General features: G+C 44.4%; 1 protein-coding gene across 5 annotated transcripts in view; it reads right to left on the bottom strand.

Annotated features, from left to right (window-relative positions):
- Nucleotides 1-17,114, bottom strand: part of BEGAIN (brain enriched guanylate kinase associated) — a 356,417-nt gene that overhangs the window by 5,019 nt on the left and 334,284 nt on the right. For 4 of the 5 annotated variants that reach the window (XM_060262289.1, XM_060262286.1, XM_060262290.1 and 1 more), the window contains 2 exons: nt 13,641-13,748; nt 3,803-3,886 (listed from right to left, as the gene is read on the bottom strand). In XM_060262289.1, the coding sequence (XP_060118272.1) occupies nt 3,803-3,886; nt 13,641-13,748 (192 nt within the window). The remainder of the gene's footprint in view (nt 1-3,802; nt 3,887-13,640; nt 13,749-17,114) is intronic. The other variant, XM_060262287.1, reaches the window with a different exon arrangement.

Raw genomic sequence — 17,114 nt, 5'->3', positions numbered from 1 at the left:
CAGGGCCAATTATGAAATTCCTAGGAATGGGGAAAGGCCCAAGATTCACCTCAGGAATCAGAGCTCGGCTGATGGTTACTCTCTGCACTCCTACCTGCTTAACTGAAATGTTATAACGTTGTGAGTCCACAAAATGGTGTGGAAAAACTTTAAACAGAAGAGAAGCCATGTAGGATCAGGTCATTGGATCATCCAGTCCACCACACTGTGTCAAACAATGGCCAAAAACGAGTTGCCATCAGAAGATCCACCAGTAGGGCCAGAACTCCAGAAGCCCTCTGTACAGAATATTGGTTCACTACAAGTCTTGCTTACTGTAAAATCTTGGTTCAGGCTTTAGGCCTACAAAATACTTTCTCACAAGAGATAGTTAGAACAACAAGAGTGTGAACTTGCCCGGTGGAGGTACCAGCCTCACCTAGACCTCAGTTGGCAAATTCCTATCATCTGAAGGAATGACCTTGTTACCTCTGAAACTGGATAGCTAATTTGCAGTAGGCTGTCATGTGTCTCAGAAACAAGGGAAAAGAGTTACATCATATCTCTGATTTTGATTGGTCCTCAGGGCCCGCGGCTCCATCAGAATCTTTCCTAGAAGTTAGCCAGCCTTTTGTCTTGTCTGTTAGCTTGGTGATCACTTGGCAAACGTCATGTCACTGGTAGCCCAGCTCAGCTTTGCTTGGAAGCCATCTTGATTGCTGTTCCTGAAATGGGCTGAAGCCCTGATTTGTCTCTGAGAACCAGATGCTGATGCTGAACCCGGCAAACCTGGTGAACGACACTGGTAATTATTAAATACTGTTTAGCTATGCTGGTTATGCCTGGATTTTTTGTTTTGTCCTTCACAAGTTGTGTCCTTCAGAAATACCTTTGCATTTTAAATAAATTATATTTTTAACCCAGTGTGCTTTCTTGTCTCCTGCATCTTCAAAAACTAAATCCAGAAGTCTTGCATTTGACCACCTACTGGAAACATCTTAGTTTGGAAACTCAGACGGCAAGTACACTTGCAGGGCTGAGATTTCTGTTAATTCCAAGAGAAGCTCAGAGGCTTGTCTCTTCATTCTGAAGTTTGGGGGGGGGGGGGGTGGGATAGGCAAGAAGAAGCTAATGGCAGACACCATTTTAGGCTGGAGTGAGATCAATGTTCCCTCTAAGCTGCAGAGTCTTGGGAGCAAAAATTCTACTTTGTGAGCTACTGGCACAAAGGTGAGCTAATGACATGAAAGTTGTGAACTACTGCATAAATTATTGTGAACAAGTCATTAATGATAAGTACTGAGCCCTGAGGTACCTCACTGCTTACCACCTTCCACTGCGAAAACTGCCCATGTATACTCACTCTTTGTTTCCTGTTAATTAACCATTTTTTAATCCATAAGAGGACCTGTCCTCCCATGGCTGCTGAGTTTTCTTAGGAGTCTTTGACGAGGAACTTTAACAAAAGCTTTCTGGAAGTCTAGGTAAACAATGTCTACTAGGCCTACATGCTTGTTCAGCCCCTCAAAGAACTCGTAAAAGGTTAGTGAGACAAGATCTTCCCTTTCAGAATCCTTGCTGATACCTGTTGTTTACCAATGTACCTACTAATTCTATCCTTTAACAGATTCCACCAACTTACCAGGTACTGGTGTTAGACTGAATGGCCTGTAATTTCCCAGATCTCCCCTGAAATATTTTTTTTTAAAGATGAGGGTTATATTCCAGTCCTCAGGAATGGAGGCAGATTTTAGTGATAGATTGTATATTTCTTCAGGAGATCCGTAAGTTCACATATGAGTACTTTCAGAACTCTTGGATGTCTGCCATCTGGGCCTGGTGATTTGTCAGTTTTTAATTTGTCCACCAGTCATAGGACTTCCTCTCTCATCACCTCAATCCACCTCAGGTCTTTCGACACCCCTCCTGAAATCGGCAGTTCTGGAGTAGGCAAGCACTTCCCATCTTCCACAATGAAGTCAGAAGCAAAAAAAGCATTCAACTTCTCTGCCATTTCCCTCTCATCCTTTAGTAATCCTTTCACCCCCTTGGTCATCCAAGGGCCCCACTGCCTCCCTGGCTGGTTTTCTACTTCTAATGTATTTGAAGAAATACTGTACAGCCAAATATCTCACAACCTGGTTGTGAGGGTCAGAGAACTAGGAATGTCATCCTGAGCTCATGGGATAGAGGGAAGAGATTTCTTCTTTTTATGTACAGAAGGAAAGTATTATGGGGAACTTCAACCTGATGTCAGTTGTTGTGCATGGTATTTTATTTTATTGACTTAATCGTTCCTATCAATGTAAACAAGAGAGAACAAGAGAACAGAAGGCACTCGTCTCATTTTGTCTTTCTTGTCAAACTTTCGTTAACAATCTGTATTAAGGAACATCACTCTGTGTACATCATTCGTTTATTGATTGATAGTTGTGATATGAGGAACAACGAGAACAGAACAGAAATTAATAGTGCTTAGCAGGCCATATCAAAATATGAACTTCTTCCATTTCTACTGAAGACCAGCTCAGAACAAGAAGCAGAAATATCTCTGTTCTTGCCATTCCCTCTTCTTACCTAACCTCTCGCCAGGGGAAGAGTTTTAAAAAGGAAAGACCTCAAGCTTACCAGACTTTGAAACCTCGCTCCAAATTCTGAAACCTCGGCCCTGAAGTATGAAAGTGCAGGTTCCGTTTACTGAATGATAAGCAAAATGTACTCAGAGCAATGAACCCTCTGAGAAATTCCTATATTTGTCATTGTTCCACATGTTGTAGGAGACTGAGGCTGAAGTGAGTTCCAGATAGAATACACCCCTACCCCACACATTCTTACTTCAAGGGGTATGGGAGAGCTCCTTTATCATGTTACAGGAGCAGTCAAAAATTCAGGGAAAGTCTGAGACTAGCCTAAGAAGTATTGTAAAGTCCTAGAAAGGAGGACTGCTGTTCACCATTTAAGAAGGAATGATCCAGTGAGGAAAGAACTCCCTGAGAACCAACTAAAGGCTGCAGGCTGGGTGTATATCAGGCCCGTAGCCAGAAAATTTCAGTTGGGGGGCCCATGGGAAAAATTTTTGGATGGAGGGGTCTCCCTCTGGTGGCCCACACTCTCTTCGCCGCCACTTTTCTCCCCCTGGCTCTGGAGGCCCCGCCCCCCTCCACACGGCCCCTCTCCCTCCCTCCCCTCACCCACTTACTCACCCACCAACCGGGCGAAAGAGTAAAGAGCGGGCTCCTGGGGCTCTTGCAAGGCACCACCCCCCACTGATCACATGATCGGCAGAAAAAGCCGCTCCGAAGTTGGCTTTCCAGAGCAATCAGCAAGTTCAGCACCGGGTTGTTGTTGCTGTCATTGCTTCTGAATATAACTCAGTCACAGCTAGCAGGTTGGGCAGGTTCCGCCTTAAAGGGCCTGCTGAAGAATACTGAAGATGCTTCTTGACCACCGTGGACAGTCAAGACTTTCAACAGGGCCTTGACGCTGCCGAGCCCCAACAATTCTCCCTTCAGTGACATCCATTCCCTTGCCCTCCAGATGTCCTCCTGATCCCAAGCCAACCCCTTCTCCACGCCTCCAAGTGAGCACTGCCTCCTGTATCCTAGCAGGCAACTGATGTTCACATAGTCAAATCAGTCCCCTCCCACTTTGGTTGTCTTCCTTACCCATTTCCCCCATCTTCTGGTCCTTCCTTGACTACACATGGCAACAAGCCCCCCCCCCCCCCCACTTTGGCTTTCTCCCTTCCCTGAAGAGCAGTAGCAGTTTCACAGCCATAGTCACATTATTGCATTTCAGAGACATGCATTTTTGTTTACATTACCTCAGAAAGCTTATGCGCCCTGTCGTAATTCTTGCTACATTGGAGCAGCTGAGCGGCTAAATTGCAATCCTTCCTATAGAGCTCCTGCAAAAACAATACACAAGTGGTATATAAATAGAAGCCTAAGGTTTACAGCCAGCGACTCAATCTGCAGAGATCCGCTATTCTGCGAAAGTGCAGAATATGCTTAATGTCCAAAAATTCAAGTAAGGCACTGAACCTCGCCTGAGACTAAAAACTCCTGAACAGTCCATTAATATAACAGTTAAAGGTTATGACCATAGGATTGGAGAAGGGCTTCATAATCCAATGCTGGGACCTAACCTAGACACAGGACTATCTTTGCTTTAAGGATGCCACATTTTTAACTAGGACCACCAACAAGAACAAAGAGACAGATCTCTACTGAGCAGAAACAAAAGTATGTGGTACTATGGGTCAAAAATACAAAAGGGATGTATTGATACTAAGAGTATCCCTTAAAACATCGAATAATATGGAACACATGTATCCATCACCCAATGTACGCTTTCTAATATCAGTGAACACGAATGTTTGCTGCAGTATCAAGTGTCAGTGATATGGGAGTCAATGCATTATTTATCACTGATGATACATTGATGCTCGTCATCTCTATTTAATAATTTATCCACTGACTTGAGTTTCATTGAGACATGATGTTGTGGTGTTCATACTTATTCACTGGTGTTAGTTACTGTCAGTGCCATCTTCTGCAGAGTTACCCTTCTAAGGCTATTGCCACTGATGGATTCATTACCATTAACGGACTCATGATGGTGCTATGTGTAGATCATCCAGTTCATCTATGTCTTACCATTTAATGTTTTTAGTGATATTCTTATCATCAATACACCACTTTTATATTCTGGCTTCTGGGAGCTGATAATTTAGCAGGAACTCATTTGGATATGCCCCTGACACTAAGCCAGCCAGAAATGTGTTCCTTTCCATTCCTGCTCAAAAAAAGCCCTGATATAGCTCCTCCTCCCCACTGTCACATCAATGTGCAAAACAAGGAGGACATGTATAGTACCAAACTAAGCACCCAACTCCACTCATGTTAGATAGATCCAGGTGGGCAGCTGTGTTGCTCTGAAGCAGTAGAACAAAGTAGGAGAAGGAGAAGTAGCACCTTTAAGACCAACCAAGTTTTATTCAGAATGTAAGCGTTTGTATGCATGTATACTTCTTCAGACGAGGAAACGGGGTACAGTGAGAAGCACTTACATATAGCTGGTGGGTAGTGATTAAGAATGTAAAGTGATACAAAGTTAGGATCCAATGACAAAACAGTGTAATAAACAAATTGAAAGACCATTTGGTGCATGCACACTTCTTCAGATATATTGAAATGGAAGTTACCAGTCCATACATATAGACAGAGGAGAGCAGCAAATTAGCATCCAACATAATGAAGATATTTAACAGATTCAAGGACCAAACAGGAATAACAGACTTAGTTTATACGGTTACTATTTGTTTGGGTTTAATGCTGGGGGGAAACATAGTGAAGGAAATAAATATATCAGAATTGAAGACTGATGGGCAGATATACCCTTCTGCTAATTTGCTGCTCACTCTCTATCTTATATGTAAGAACTGCTAACTTCCATTTCAATGTATGCATGCATGCTAAGGCTTATACCTTGAATAAAACTTGGTTGGTCTTATAGATGCCACTGGACTCAAGCTTTGTTCCACTGAAGTTAATGGGCTTGGAAGGGTGTACCTCTGCTTAGGATGGATTTGTAAGAACTGCATTGTAATGAACGAATAGAATCACAGTAGGCAATGCCTTGAGTGAATGCTTGAGAATGTCAGTTGTACAATCATGGGCATCTGGTACCCCAATTGTCATTTTTCTTATTAAAGATAGACTCAGAAAATAAGCTACTAATCCCTTAATAGTTTGGATGCTACAGATACTAACTTTCTGCCCCCAAGCATTTCCTCTCTGCTCCAGTCAAGCTGACTGCAGTGTGCATTGAAGCTTTGCATCCTGAGTTCCTTCTCTGCAACGCCCCTCCCACCTTCTGACTGGGACTCAGAGATCTCCGTTTCGACTCGTATCTGATGTAGGGACCTTTGATTCTCAAGAGCTGCTATCCTGGGCTCTCCTTCCTTGGAGGTTTTTAAACAGAGGCGAGATGGCCATCTGACAGCAATGCGGATCCTGTGAATTTAGGGGGAGGTGTCTGTGAATCTCCTGCATTGTGCAGGGGGCTAGACTAGATGACCCTGGGGAGTCCCTTCCTTGTTGGCCTCTAAAGTGCTTCAGGACTCAGGCCTAGCTCTTCTGCTGCAAACCAACACAGCTATCTCCTGAGCCAGGGGTGGTATTCTAGCAGGAGCTCCTTTGCATATTAGGCCACACACCCCTGATGTAGCCAGTCCTCCAAGAACTTACAGGGCTCTTTTTGTAAGCTCCTGGAGGATTGGCTACATCAGGGGTGTGTGGCCTAATATGCAAAGGAGCTCCTGCTAGAATTACACCCCTGCCTGAGACTACTTTGGATCCTGTATCCTCTTTCCACTCTCATTCCTCTGTCATTTGTGGAGGAGCTCTCTCACATTCCTCCAGTCCTGTGCACTTTTCAGTTCCTTGAAAAGACAGTGATCTCGCATAACTGGAAGAACCCAGCGCCAAAAGAATGCGCTGTGGCTGTCTTTGCAAAGGATGAAAAAGAACACTTGCAGACACAAGGTCTAAGGTTCAAGCCACTGTCATTGTAATCTCTCACGCATGGCACAGTAATTTCAGTTTTCAGAGTGGGGATGCAAGAAATCAATAGCATACAGTAACACAAACCAAGTTGACTGTATTTAGAAAGAACACAAGCAAACCATTCTTCATTGCCTCAAAAAGCTCCTTTTCTCTGTTACAGAAAATATGGACACACAGGGCTCTTTTTGTAGCAGGAATCCACCTGCATATTAGGCCACACCCCCTGATGTAGCCAATCCTCCTGTACTAAGAGCCCTGTAAGCTCTTGGAGGATTGGCTACATCAAGGCTCTGTGGCCTAATATGCAAAGGAGTTCCTGCTACAGAAAAAGCCCTGACAAAGTCATTTTCTTTACTTGCCTACGTTTGGTACAGCTCCTGAAATATAAAGAATCCTTAAAAATATATAATTTTTGTTTAGTGGAGACCCTTCTGGCAGAGACAAGATCTGAAATGTGCAAGAATGGGCGCTGTGGTTGGCAGATAGCATAAGGACTCTTGATTGGGCAGCATTATCTGTTGATCATCCAATTAGCATACATTTAGAACATAACATAAGAACATAAGAGAAGCCATGTTAGATCAGGCCAATGGCCCATCCAGTCCAACATGCTGTGTCACACAGTGGCCAAAAAAAATTATATATATACACACACATATACACACTGTGGCTAATAGCCACTGATGGAGCTCTGCTCCATATTTTTATCTAACCCCCTCTTGAAGGTGGCTATGCTTGTGGCCACCACCACCTCCTGTGGCAGTGAATTCCACATGTTAATCACCCTTTGGGTGAAGAAGTACTTCCTTTTATCCGTTTTAACCTGTCTGCTCAGCAATTTCACCGAATGCCCACGAGTTCTTGTATTGTGAGAAAGGGAGAAAAGTACTTCTTTCTCTACTTTCTCCAACCCATGCATTATCTTGTAAACATCTATCATGTCACCCCGCAGTCGACGTTTCTCCAAGCTAAACAGCCCCAAGCGTTTTAACCTTTCTTCATAGGGAAAGTGTTCCAGCCCTTTAATCATTCTAGTTGCCCTTTTCTGGACTTTCTCCAATGATATAATATCCTTTTTGAGGTGCGGCGACCAGAACTGCACACAGTACTCCAAATTAGACCGCACCATCGATTTATACAGGGGCGTTATGATACTGGCTGATTTGTTTTCAATTCCCTTCCTAATAATTCCCAGCATGGCGTTGGCCTTTTTTATTGCAAACGCACAGTCTTGACATTTTCAGTGAGTTATCTACCACGACCCCAAGATCTCTCTCTTGGTCAGTCTCTGCCAGTTCACACCCCATCAACTTGTATTTGTAGTGGGGATTCTTGGCCCCAATGTGCATTACTTTGCACTTGGCCACATTGAACCGCATCTGCCACGTTGACGCCCACTCACCCAGCCTCAACAGATCCCTTTGGAGTTCCTCACAATCCTCTCTGGTTCTCACCACCCTGAACAATTTAGTGTCATCCGCAAACTTGGCCACTTCACTGCTCACTCCCAACTCTAAATCATTTATGAACAAGTTAAAGAGCATGGGACCCAGTACCGAGCCCTGCGGCATCCCACTGCTTACCGTCCTCCACTGTGAAGACTGCCCATTTATACTCACTCTCTGCTTCCTATTACTCAGCCAGTTTTTGATCCACAAGAGGACCTGTCCTTTTACTCCATGACTCTCAAGCTTTCTAAGGAGCCTTTGATGAGGAACTTTATCAAAAGCTTTCTGGAAGTCAAGGTAAACAACATCTATCGGGTCTCCTTTGTCCACATGTTTGTTCACCCCCTCAAAGAAATGTAACAGGTTAGTGAGGCAAGATCTTCCCTTACAGAACCCATGCTGAGTCTTCCTCAATAACCCGTGTTCATCAATGTGCCTACTCATTCTGTCCTTGATAATGCTTTCTACCAACTTTCCCGGTATTGAAGTCAGACTGACTGGCCTGTAATTTCCCGGATCTCCTCTGGAACCCTTTTTAAAGATGGGGGTGACATTTGCTACCTTCCAGTCATCAGGAACGGAAGCAGATTTCAATGAAAGATTACAGATTTTTGTTAAAAGATCCACAAGTTCAACTTTGAGTTCTTTCAGAACTCTCAGATGTATGCCATCTGGACCCGGTGACTTATTAGTTTTTAATTCTTCTATCAGTTGTAGGATCTCCTCTTTTGTCACCTCAATCTGACTCAGGTCTTTCAACACCCCTCCCAAAATTAGCTATCTTGGTGTGCATTTTTTGCGTCTTGTTTGGCCCAGGCTTTTTCCATGCAGTGATAAACTCAAGGCACTTAATTCAGATTTTCATAAGTCATTTGAAAAATCTGCATGAAGTAAAAGAGCTTTTTTTTTGCAGCTGGAAATCCTTTACATATTAGGCCACACCCCCTGATGTAGCCAATCCTCCTGTACAAAGAGCCCTGTAAGTTCCACGAGGATTGGCTACATCAGGGGTGTGTGGCCTAATATGCAAAGGAGTTCCTGCTACAAAAAAAAGTCCTGTAAAGAACTAATAACAGATTGTGTCACATGACGTCTCGACATGTCAAGTGCAGATTTTGTTCTGCTCAGGCCAACTCATTTGCCATGCTGTCTCAAGCTCAAAAGGCGATGTGAAAAACAGAACATCAGTGCTGGGAGCCAACAGAGCTGAGTCTGAATTAGATCTCTACTGCAGGCTGCAAGTGATGTGAATGGTCAATAGGCTTTGTATTGACTGCAGGGAAATCAGTTCCACTGCTGTCCCAAGATGAAAAGGGAAGTGTATCTCGATTCTGTAAAGATTTGTTACTGTTCATTTGTTCGCTGAAGCCCGAATTCCAGAAAAAAACCAAGAATTTCTGCCATGACAACTTGGTGAGGTTGAACAGGTGCAAGAAAAACACTTCAGATGCTTAATTGCAAAAATGTTTTCGACGTAATCTACTCGACAATGGACATGCGCACTGCACGCAGTGTTCTTTTGTAGGCTGGTAGCAATTTCCATAATGGCTTGAAATTAACTTCGCTCCATATGTTTTCATTGATAAAGCCTTCACAGTTTTTATTTTGCAGATGCAGTCTGAAATAGCTTGCTCGGATATAACATGGGGTTAATCTCCTTCCCTCCGGGGGCCTCAGTTTAATCGAAGCATATATAAAGTGCCCCAAAAGATGACAAAAGAGAAATCAAAAGAAGCCTCCAGTTAAGGACCAAACACATTCTGTGTGGCCCTTGAAGGACAGACTGATATTATTTACAGCAACCCGGATTGCTGCCAGGAAACATTCAGCGCAGTAACAAAAGAAATAATTATGATGAATGGAATGCTGCCCGAGGCAAGCGTTCGCTGGACCACATGCTCTCATTTATCATTTGTATCAATAATACTTTTAGAGGCAAATCACACAGCCAATAAGCTTCAGGGTAGCTTCTTGAAAACGAGCCAGTTCAGAGCTTACTTCCTACATATTGCTTGCTGCCAAAATATCTTCCCAAGTTAGAGGATCCAGGCAGTAGGAAATCATGCTTCAGCGATCCAACTTGATGCATCGTTAGCAAACTGTATGCAGTAGCTGAGCAGCTTTGTGTAGTCAGGGGCGGGTAACAGTGGTATATGAATATCATATCTACCAGTATGGTCCTAAGCAGAATTACATCCTTCTTAAGTCCACTGAGCCCTCCTTTGGATGGCGTAGGCTAGTCCAATCTCATCAGATCTCAGAAGATGAGCAAAGTCGACCCTGGTTAGTATTTGGATGGGAGACCACTAAGGAAATCCAGGTTGCCAATCCCCACTCGGGGTCAGGGGATCCCTTGGTTTGGAGGCCCTCCCTCCACTTCAGGGTTATCAGAAAGCAAGGTGGGGGAGGAATTGTCAGCTGGGCACTCCATTATACTCCACGGAGAATCAATCCATGGGTATCTGGGGCTCGGGGGGGGGTGTTTCTTGAGGTAGAGGCACCAAATTTTCAGCATAGCATAGGGTGCCTCTCCTCAAAGCTCTCTCCAAGTTTCAAAAAGATTGGACCAGGGAGTCCAATTCTATGAGCCCCCAAAGAAGGTGCCTCCATCCTCCATTATTTCCAATGAAGGGAAGGCATTTAAAAGGAACATGGTCCCTTTAAATGTGATGGCCAGAACTCCCTTTGGTGTTTAGTTGTGCTTATTACAACCTCGCTCCTGGCTCCACCCCCAAAGTCCCCAGATATTTCCTGAGATGGACCTGGCAACCCTAGTTGCTACACAGAGGCAGGCAACACCAAACCTCCTCTGAACGTCTCTGAAGGAGTCACCCTAACTTGGCTGTGTCTTGATGGCCCTTTCCATCACTACCACATTGTCAGCCAGTCTGTTTCTCAGTTCAATTCAAAGTGCTGGTTATGACCCTTAAAGCCCTTCACTACCAAAAAAGGTAAAGGTAGTCCCTTGTGCAAGCATCAGTCATTTCCGACTCTGGGGTGATGTCGCATCACAATGTTTTCACTACAAACTTTTTTTTACGGGGTGGTTTGCCATTGGGGCCTCCAAACCAAGTGACTGGTGGCTTCTCCAGTCATCTACACTTTCCCCCCAGCAAGCTGGGTACTCATTTTACCAACCTCGGAAGGATGGAAGGCTGAGTCAACCTTGAGCCAGCTACCTGAGCCCAGGTCATGAGCAGAGCTTAGGACTGCAGTACTGCAGCTTTACACTCTGCACCACGGGGCTGCTTTTCACTAACATAGACCTACATATTTGAAGGACTGTCTCCTTCCATATATTCCTATGGTGTCACAATAAATCAGCCACAACTTAATGGTATTTTCTACCATCACCAAGTCTACTGAAGCTAATAAGCTTAGAAAGGTGTAACTCTGCTTAAGACCACACCGTAAACCATTTTACCGTTACTTCCTGTTAGGTTGAACACCAACAAGTGAAAGCAGCTTGGGGTGTTACACAATCAGCATCGCAGTAGTTCCTTGAAACCCTGGACCAATTCAGAACTTGCTTTTCTCTTCCATAATACCAGAACTTGAGGGCATCCAATTATGTTCAGGACATACAAAATGACTCTTCACACAACTTGGCTGCTAGCTGAGATGCCTTCAGAAAGGCCTAGAACCAGATTCATGGAACATAAAAAGAGTCCTGTTGGATCAGACCGGTGGTCCATCTAGTACAGTATCCTGTCTCACACAGTGGCCAGCCAGTTTCTCTGGAGGGCCAACACCAGGGCATAGAGACCAAGGCCTTCATTAGAACATAAGAAGAACATGGCTGGATCAGACCAGTGGTCCATCTAGTCCAGCATCCTGCCTCACATAATGGCCAACTAGTTCCTCTGGAACACAGTCATTATTGCTAACAGCTATTGCTGGATCCCAATGGAACCACCACATTCAGAGGCTGAGAGAAGGGGCTCTTTGGTGGGTCAACAACAGTGGAGTCCTTGGTCTCCATGCCCTGCTTGTAGGCTTTTTTGGGGACCTCTGATTGGTCACAGTTTGAAACAGGATTCTAGAACCGATGGATCATTGGTCTGATTTTTCAGGGCTCTTCTTACATTTTTATGATGCTACCAAAGTAGTTTTGGGGAAGTCTACCATGAGCAAACAAGATAAATTGTGAGAGCCTAGGGAATAATTCAGCATAAATAATTTGTCTCATGGAACAGCCTCCAAGTGGTTGTGCTTCCCTGCAGCCATCATACTATTTATCACTTCCCCGTCAGTCGTAAAGGCCTTTCAACTGTGCCACTCAAAGGATAGGTAAACGTCTTCTGTTCTGGGTGGGCAGATGTGTTATTTGCTGCAGTGGAACAAAATTCAAGTTCAGCAGCCCTGGCAAGCAAATTTTTCCAGGGTATAAGCTTGATTTACACCTGTTTTACCCTGGAAAAAAATGTGTTGGTCTTTATGTCTAGAACAGGGGTGGCTAAATTTGCTTCATGTAAGAGCCACATAAAATAAACAACAGATGTTTGAGAGCTTCAAGACAAGAAGGAAGGGAGGGAGGAAAATAGGAGGGAGAGAGAAGTGGAAAGAAAGCAACTTTAACTTTAAATACATTCTCCAAGCTGCAAGCTGCGTGAAAGAGCCATATGTGACTCCTGAGCTGCAGTTTGGCCAGTCTGGCCACCTCGGTCTAGAAACTATGCCTAGTCTATGGGGAAAGTACCAAAAGACAAGCAAGCAAGCTCTTCATTTTGGAAAAAGCTCTTCAGGAAAAAAAAAAAAGAATATTGATTGTGGAGCTGTCAGCAAACTGATCTAATCGAACTGGGGAATGTGCTTCAGGAGACGGTGGTTTGGAGTTGGGAAAAAGAATGTGGAGGAACGACCTAACTCTTTCCTTACTCTCAATTGCATTGACCTCCCCCCCCCCCCCACTCCATTGCACTGCAGTGTTTTAAATATGTGTTAGCTTTTTCCAAACACATGTTCTGAACACCACTGCAGGCAAGCCCCAGAGAATGGCGATTAAGTACTTGCTACCTCCTCTGCTTCAAAGTGCCCACTTTTGAAAGGACTGTTGGGGCTACCATTACACAGCTTTATCTATAATCTACGTTTTGGGACACAATAGCACTTAATAGACTAAGTTTAACTTTGGCTGCAACACGCTGCATGTCGGAGACAGAATCAAGACATTTCAGCGCCTGGGGCAGGTGATCCAAAATGGCACTTTCAATAATGGTAAAAATATCATACACTAAATAATGTAATTTACTATCTATAAATAGTACCTCAGATCAGGTGGCGCTTGGAGGTGGGCTACCTCATCTGGCCTAATGGAAGAGCTAACCGAGATTATATGCAGGGGGAAAAGTATGTTATGCGTGAGTGGAAAATATACAACATACAGTTTGGAATGACCTTGTTAGGAGCACGCAGCTATTAGTGCTCTAGGAATGCGGTCAAATGCACATTCCCAACACGTGCCTATAATTATAGGATTAGAAGAAAACCTTTTAAGAGTAGTCACTGAGGCAGATCCGTGGAGTAGGACAAATGGAGTAATTAATAATAGCGAGAGACTTAGTATTTCTGATCCTGTTATCCATAATTCCATACTCTTATCTTTGTGCATGACCATGACAAATGTCTGCCATTCAATACTTACATTATCTTCGGACAATTTATCAATTGTCACCTTTGCTTCTATTAAGTGGTTATTGAGGGCCATGATTTCGTGGCTTAAAGCTCTTTTTTCCTCTTCATAATGTTGACCCTGTGTGCAAAAACAATTCAGTCAATGCTTGTTTTTCCCCACTCAAGACATGCCATTGAACACTGTTTTCCACATCAAAGGGAAACATAATCCAGCCCCTTTTTCTGAATAGTTTACCAACTACTTTCACTTTCTTACTAAATAAGAGAGAAAAGAAATAGAAAGCCTAGACTCATTTGGGGTAATTTTACCAGCAAAGGTAAAATCGCTTTTAACTAAAATCATCCTGCAACAAAAATATAGAGCCCTACATAGGCAAGAAAATACACTAAGACCAATTTCGCACTCACCCTATGCCGCTCTGATGTTTCTCTTTTCAGCACGGCGTCCTTCCGATTTCCCACTATCTACCCCGGGGCTTCACTTTGCATCGCCGTTTTTGCAAGACAAAGAGAAACAGCTAAAAACCAGTTTCTCTTTGCTGCGCAAAAACGGCGACACAAGGTGAAGTCCCGGGGTAGATAGTGGGAAATCGGAAGGAGGCTGCGCTGAAAAGAGGAACATCAGAGCGGAGTAGTTTGAGTGCAAAATCGGTCTGAGTTTCTCTTCTGTATTGTCTGGGCCAAACTAAATTGGCAGCATTCTCACTGCCAACATGAAGATGGCTGGCACCATTTTAAAGACAAAATGCCACAAAGCTCCGATCCTGATTTGGCCTGCAATGTGAGGCTCCTGTCCCCATTCCCTGTGCTTTTTCAAGTGCTGAAACAGTGGTGGGTGCTTGGGGTGGGGCTCGTTTTCTTCCTCTGAAGCTGATTTGCCGCTTGAAAAGGCACAAGGCTGGGGGAACCAGCATCAGCATTGGGTCCTCACAGCAGTTTAAAATGTCTCTAATTTTGTCCTCTATCTCTTTCACAACATTTGTGCATAGTATAAACAACACAAGAAAGGTCCAAGGGCATATTTAAGTCCAGGGCTTTTTTTTTGGCAGAAAAGTCCAGCAGGAACTCATTTGCATATTAGGCCACACCCTAATGGCACCATTGTTCCACACAGGGCTTTTTTCTCAAAAAAGCCTAGCAGGAACTCATTTGCATATTAGTTCACACCCCCTGACACCAAGCCAGCCAGAACTGCATTTCTGTGCTTTCCTGCTAAAAAAAAAAGCCCCTGTTTAAGTCTCTCATCCGAAGTCCCTTACACTCTTACTGGAAAGCTACTCCAACCATCTCTTATTTATTTACTTCATTTATACCCCACTTTTCTCCCTAATGGAGACCCAAAATGGCTTACAAGGTTCAGATTCGAGGTCTTGGTATTGACTTTTGAGGCCTTGAGCAGTCTGGGACCACCATATCTGCAGGTAACAACCTGCTGGCTGTCCTCAGAGCCAAGTTTGGTGTCGTGGTGAAGTGTGTGGACTTTTATCTGGGAGGACTGGGTTTGATTCCCCACTCCTCCACTTGCACCTGTTGGAATGGCCTTGGGTTAGCCATAGCTCTGGCAGAGGTTGTCCTTGAAAGGGCAGCTGCTGTGAGAGTCCTCTCAGCCCCACCCACCTCACAGGGAATCTGTTGTGGGGGAAGGAGATATAGGAGATTGTAAGCCGCTCTGAGTCTCTGATTCAGGGAGAAGGGCGGGGTATAAATCTGCAATTCTTCTTCTTCTCAACCAGGGCGAGGGCCTTTACGGTCCTGGCCTTGACCTGGTATAACTCTCTGCTTAACACCACCAGAGGCCTGCAAGATCTTATGCAATTCTGCAGGGCCTGTAAGGCAGAGATGTTCCGCCAGGATTTTGTGGTTGAGGACAGCAATGGTTTTTCACTGTGGCTGTCACCCTCTCCCTTGCTCCCGCCCCATGATTCTGATCTTGTGCTTCCTCTTCCCCTGCCCAGAGAATGGCCTGGCAATCCAGAATCAGAATGTAACTTCTAGGGATGCCATCTTGGATTTCTTTTCGTTGTACATTGCCCAGAGGTCTGCACACGCAGGGATAAGGCAATTAACAAAGCAAATCATCAGACAATTAAATAGTATTTCTCCTCTACTCCTTTTTATCTTCAAAACAATTCAGTGAGGCAGATTAAGCTGAGAATGTGCAACTGGTAGGGTTGCTAGGTCCGTGTTGGAAAATACCTGGAGGCTTTGGGGGTGGATCCAGGAGAGGGTGGGTTTGGGAAGAGGAGGTGCCTCAGTATGGTACAATGCCATAGAGTCTACCCTTCAATGCAGCCATTTTTTCCAGGGGAGTTGATCTCTGCTAGCTGGAGATCAGTTGTAAAAGCGGGAGATCTCCAGGCTCCACCTGGAGGCTGGCAACCCTAAAAACTGGCTCAAAGACACCCACAGTGAGCTTCCATAGCAGAATGAGGATTTGAATCGGCCTCCCAGATTCTAGTATGGCACACCAGCCATCACACTGCACTCACCTTGCTTCTGCCTCATGGGTGACTGCACAGCTCAGAGCTCTCTCACCCTTGGCCATGAGAGCCAACACGATGTAGTAGTTAAAGTGCTGGACTAGAATCTGGGAAACCCAGATTCGAATCTCCACTTTGCCTTGGAAGTTCGCTGGGTGAGCTTGGGCCAGTCACACCCTTTCAATCTCATCAACTTCACAGGGTTGTTGGGAGGATAAAACAGAGAAGAGGAGAATGATGTAAGCTGCTTTAGGCCCTCATAGGGGAGAAAAACTCAATAGAAACGAAGTAAATAAATAAATACTCTTTTAGGTAAGTTATCATGACTGTCTTGTTCTGACAAAAGCTGCCCAAGCTCCTGATTACATTGCACAACATGGACGGGGGGAATACTTCAGGCAAATATTTCAGGAAAGAAAACATATTTCCTTCTCTGGATTGCATATCAGTGGGGGAAACCAGCTACTGAGCCTGTGATCACACACACTAAATAATGCACTTTCAATCCATTTTCAGCGCACTTTCCAACTGGATTTTACTGTGTGAACTGGCAAAATCCAGTTGCAAAGTGCATTGAAAGTGCATTACTGTGTGTGTGTGTGTGTGTGTGTGTGTACGCATGATTGCAGAGTGAGACCGACCAATTGATTTCAGTTGCATCAACAAACCATTCTAAAACTGCAGAAAGTGAGCAAGAGGGCATTGGCTTCTGTCATCAGATAAAGGGATATAAGGTCAATGGGGGGCAGAGGCAGTTTATCCCTTCCTGATACGATGAATACAAAAGCAAGGGGAAGACTGACCTGGCCCCCTTCATCAGCTGGAGAAGAAACAGATGCAGGGAGCACAGTTCCCCACCCATTCCCTGACAGAACCCCCCCCCCTCTTTAATAACCCAGCAACTGCAAAAATGAAGAAAAGGATATGCTGGTGTGTTCTCACTAGCCAAAGGAGTTATGGGCATGGGACAGTCAAATCCTGGGGTGGCCAAACTGTGGCTCAGG

This window comes from Heteronotia binoei, chromosome 21, assembly GCF_032191835.1.
Source record: "Heteronotia binoei isolate CCM8104 ecotype False Entrance Well chromosome 21, APGP_CSIRO_Hbin_v1, whole genome shotgun sequence".
NCBI lineage: Eukaryota > Metazoa > Chordata > Lepidosauria > Squamata > Gekkonidae > Heteronotia > Heteronotia binoei.
This window is presented reverse-complemented; position numbering and strand designations above follow the sequence as displayed.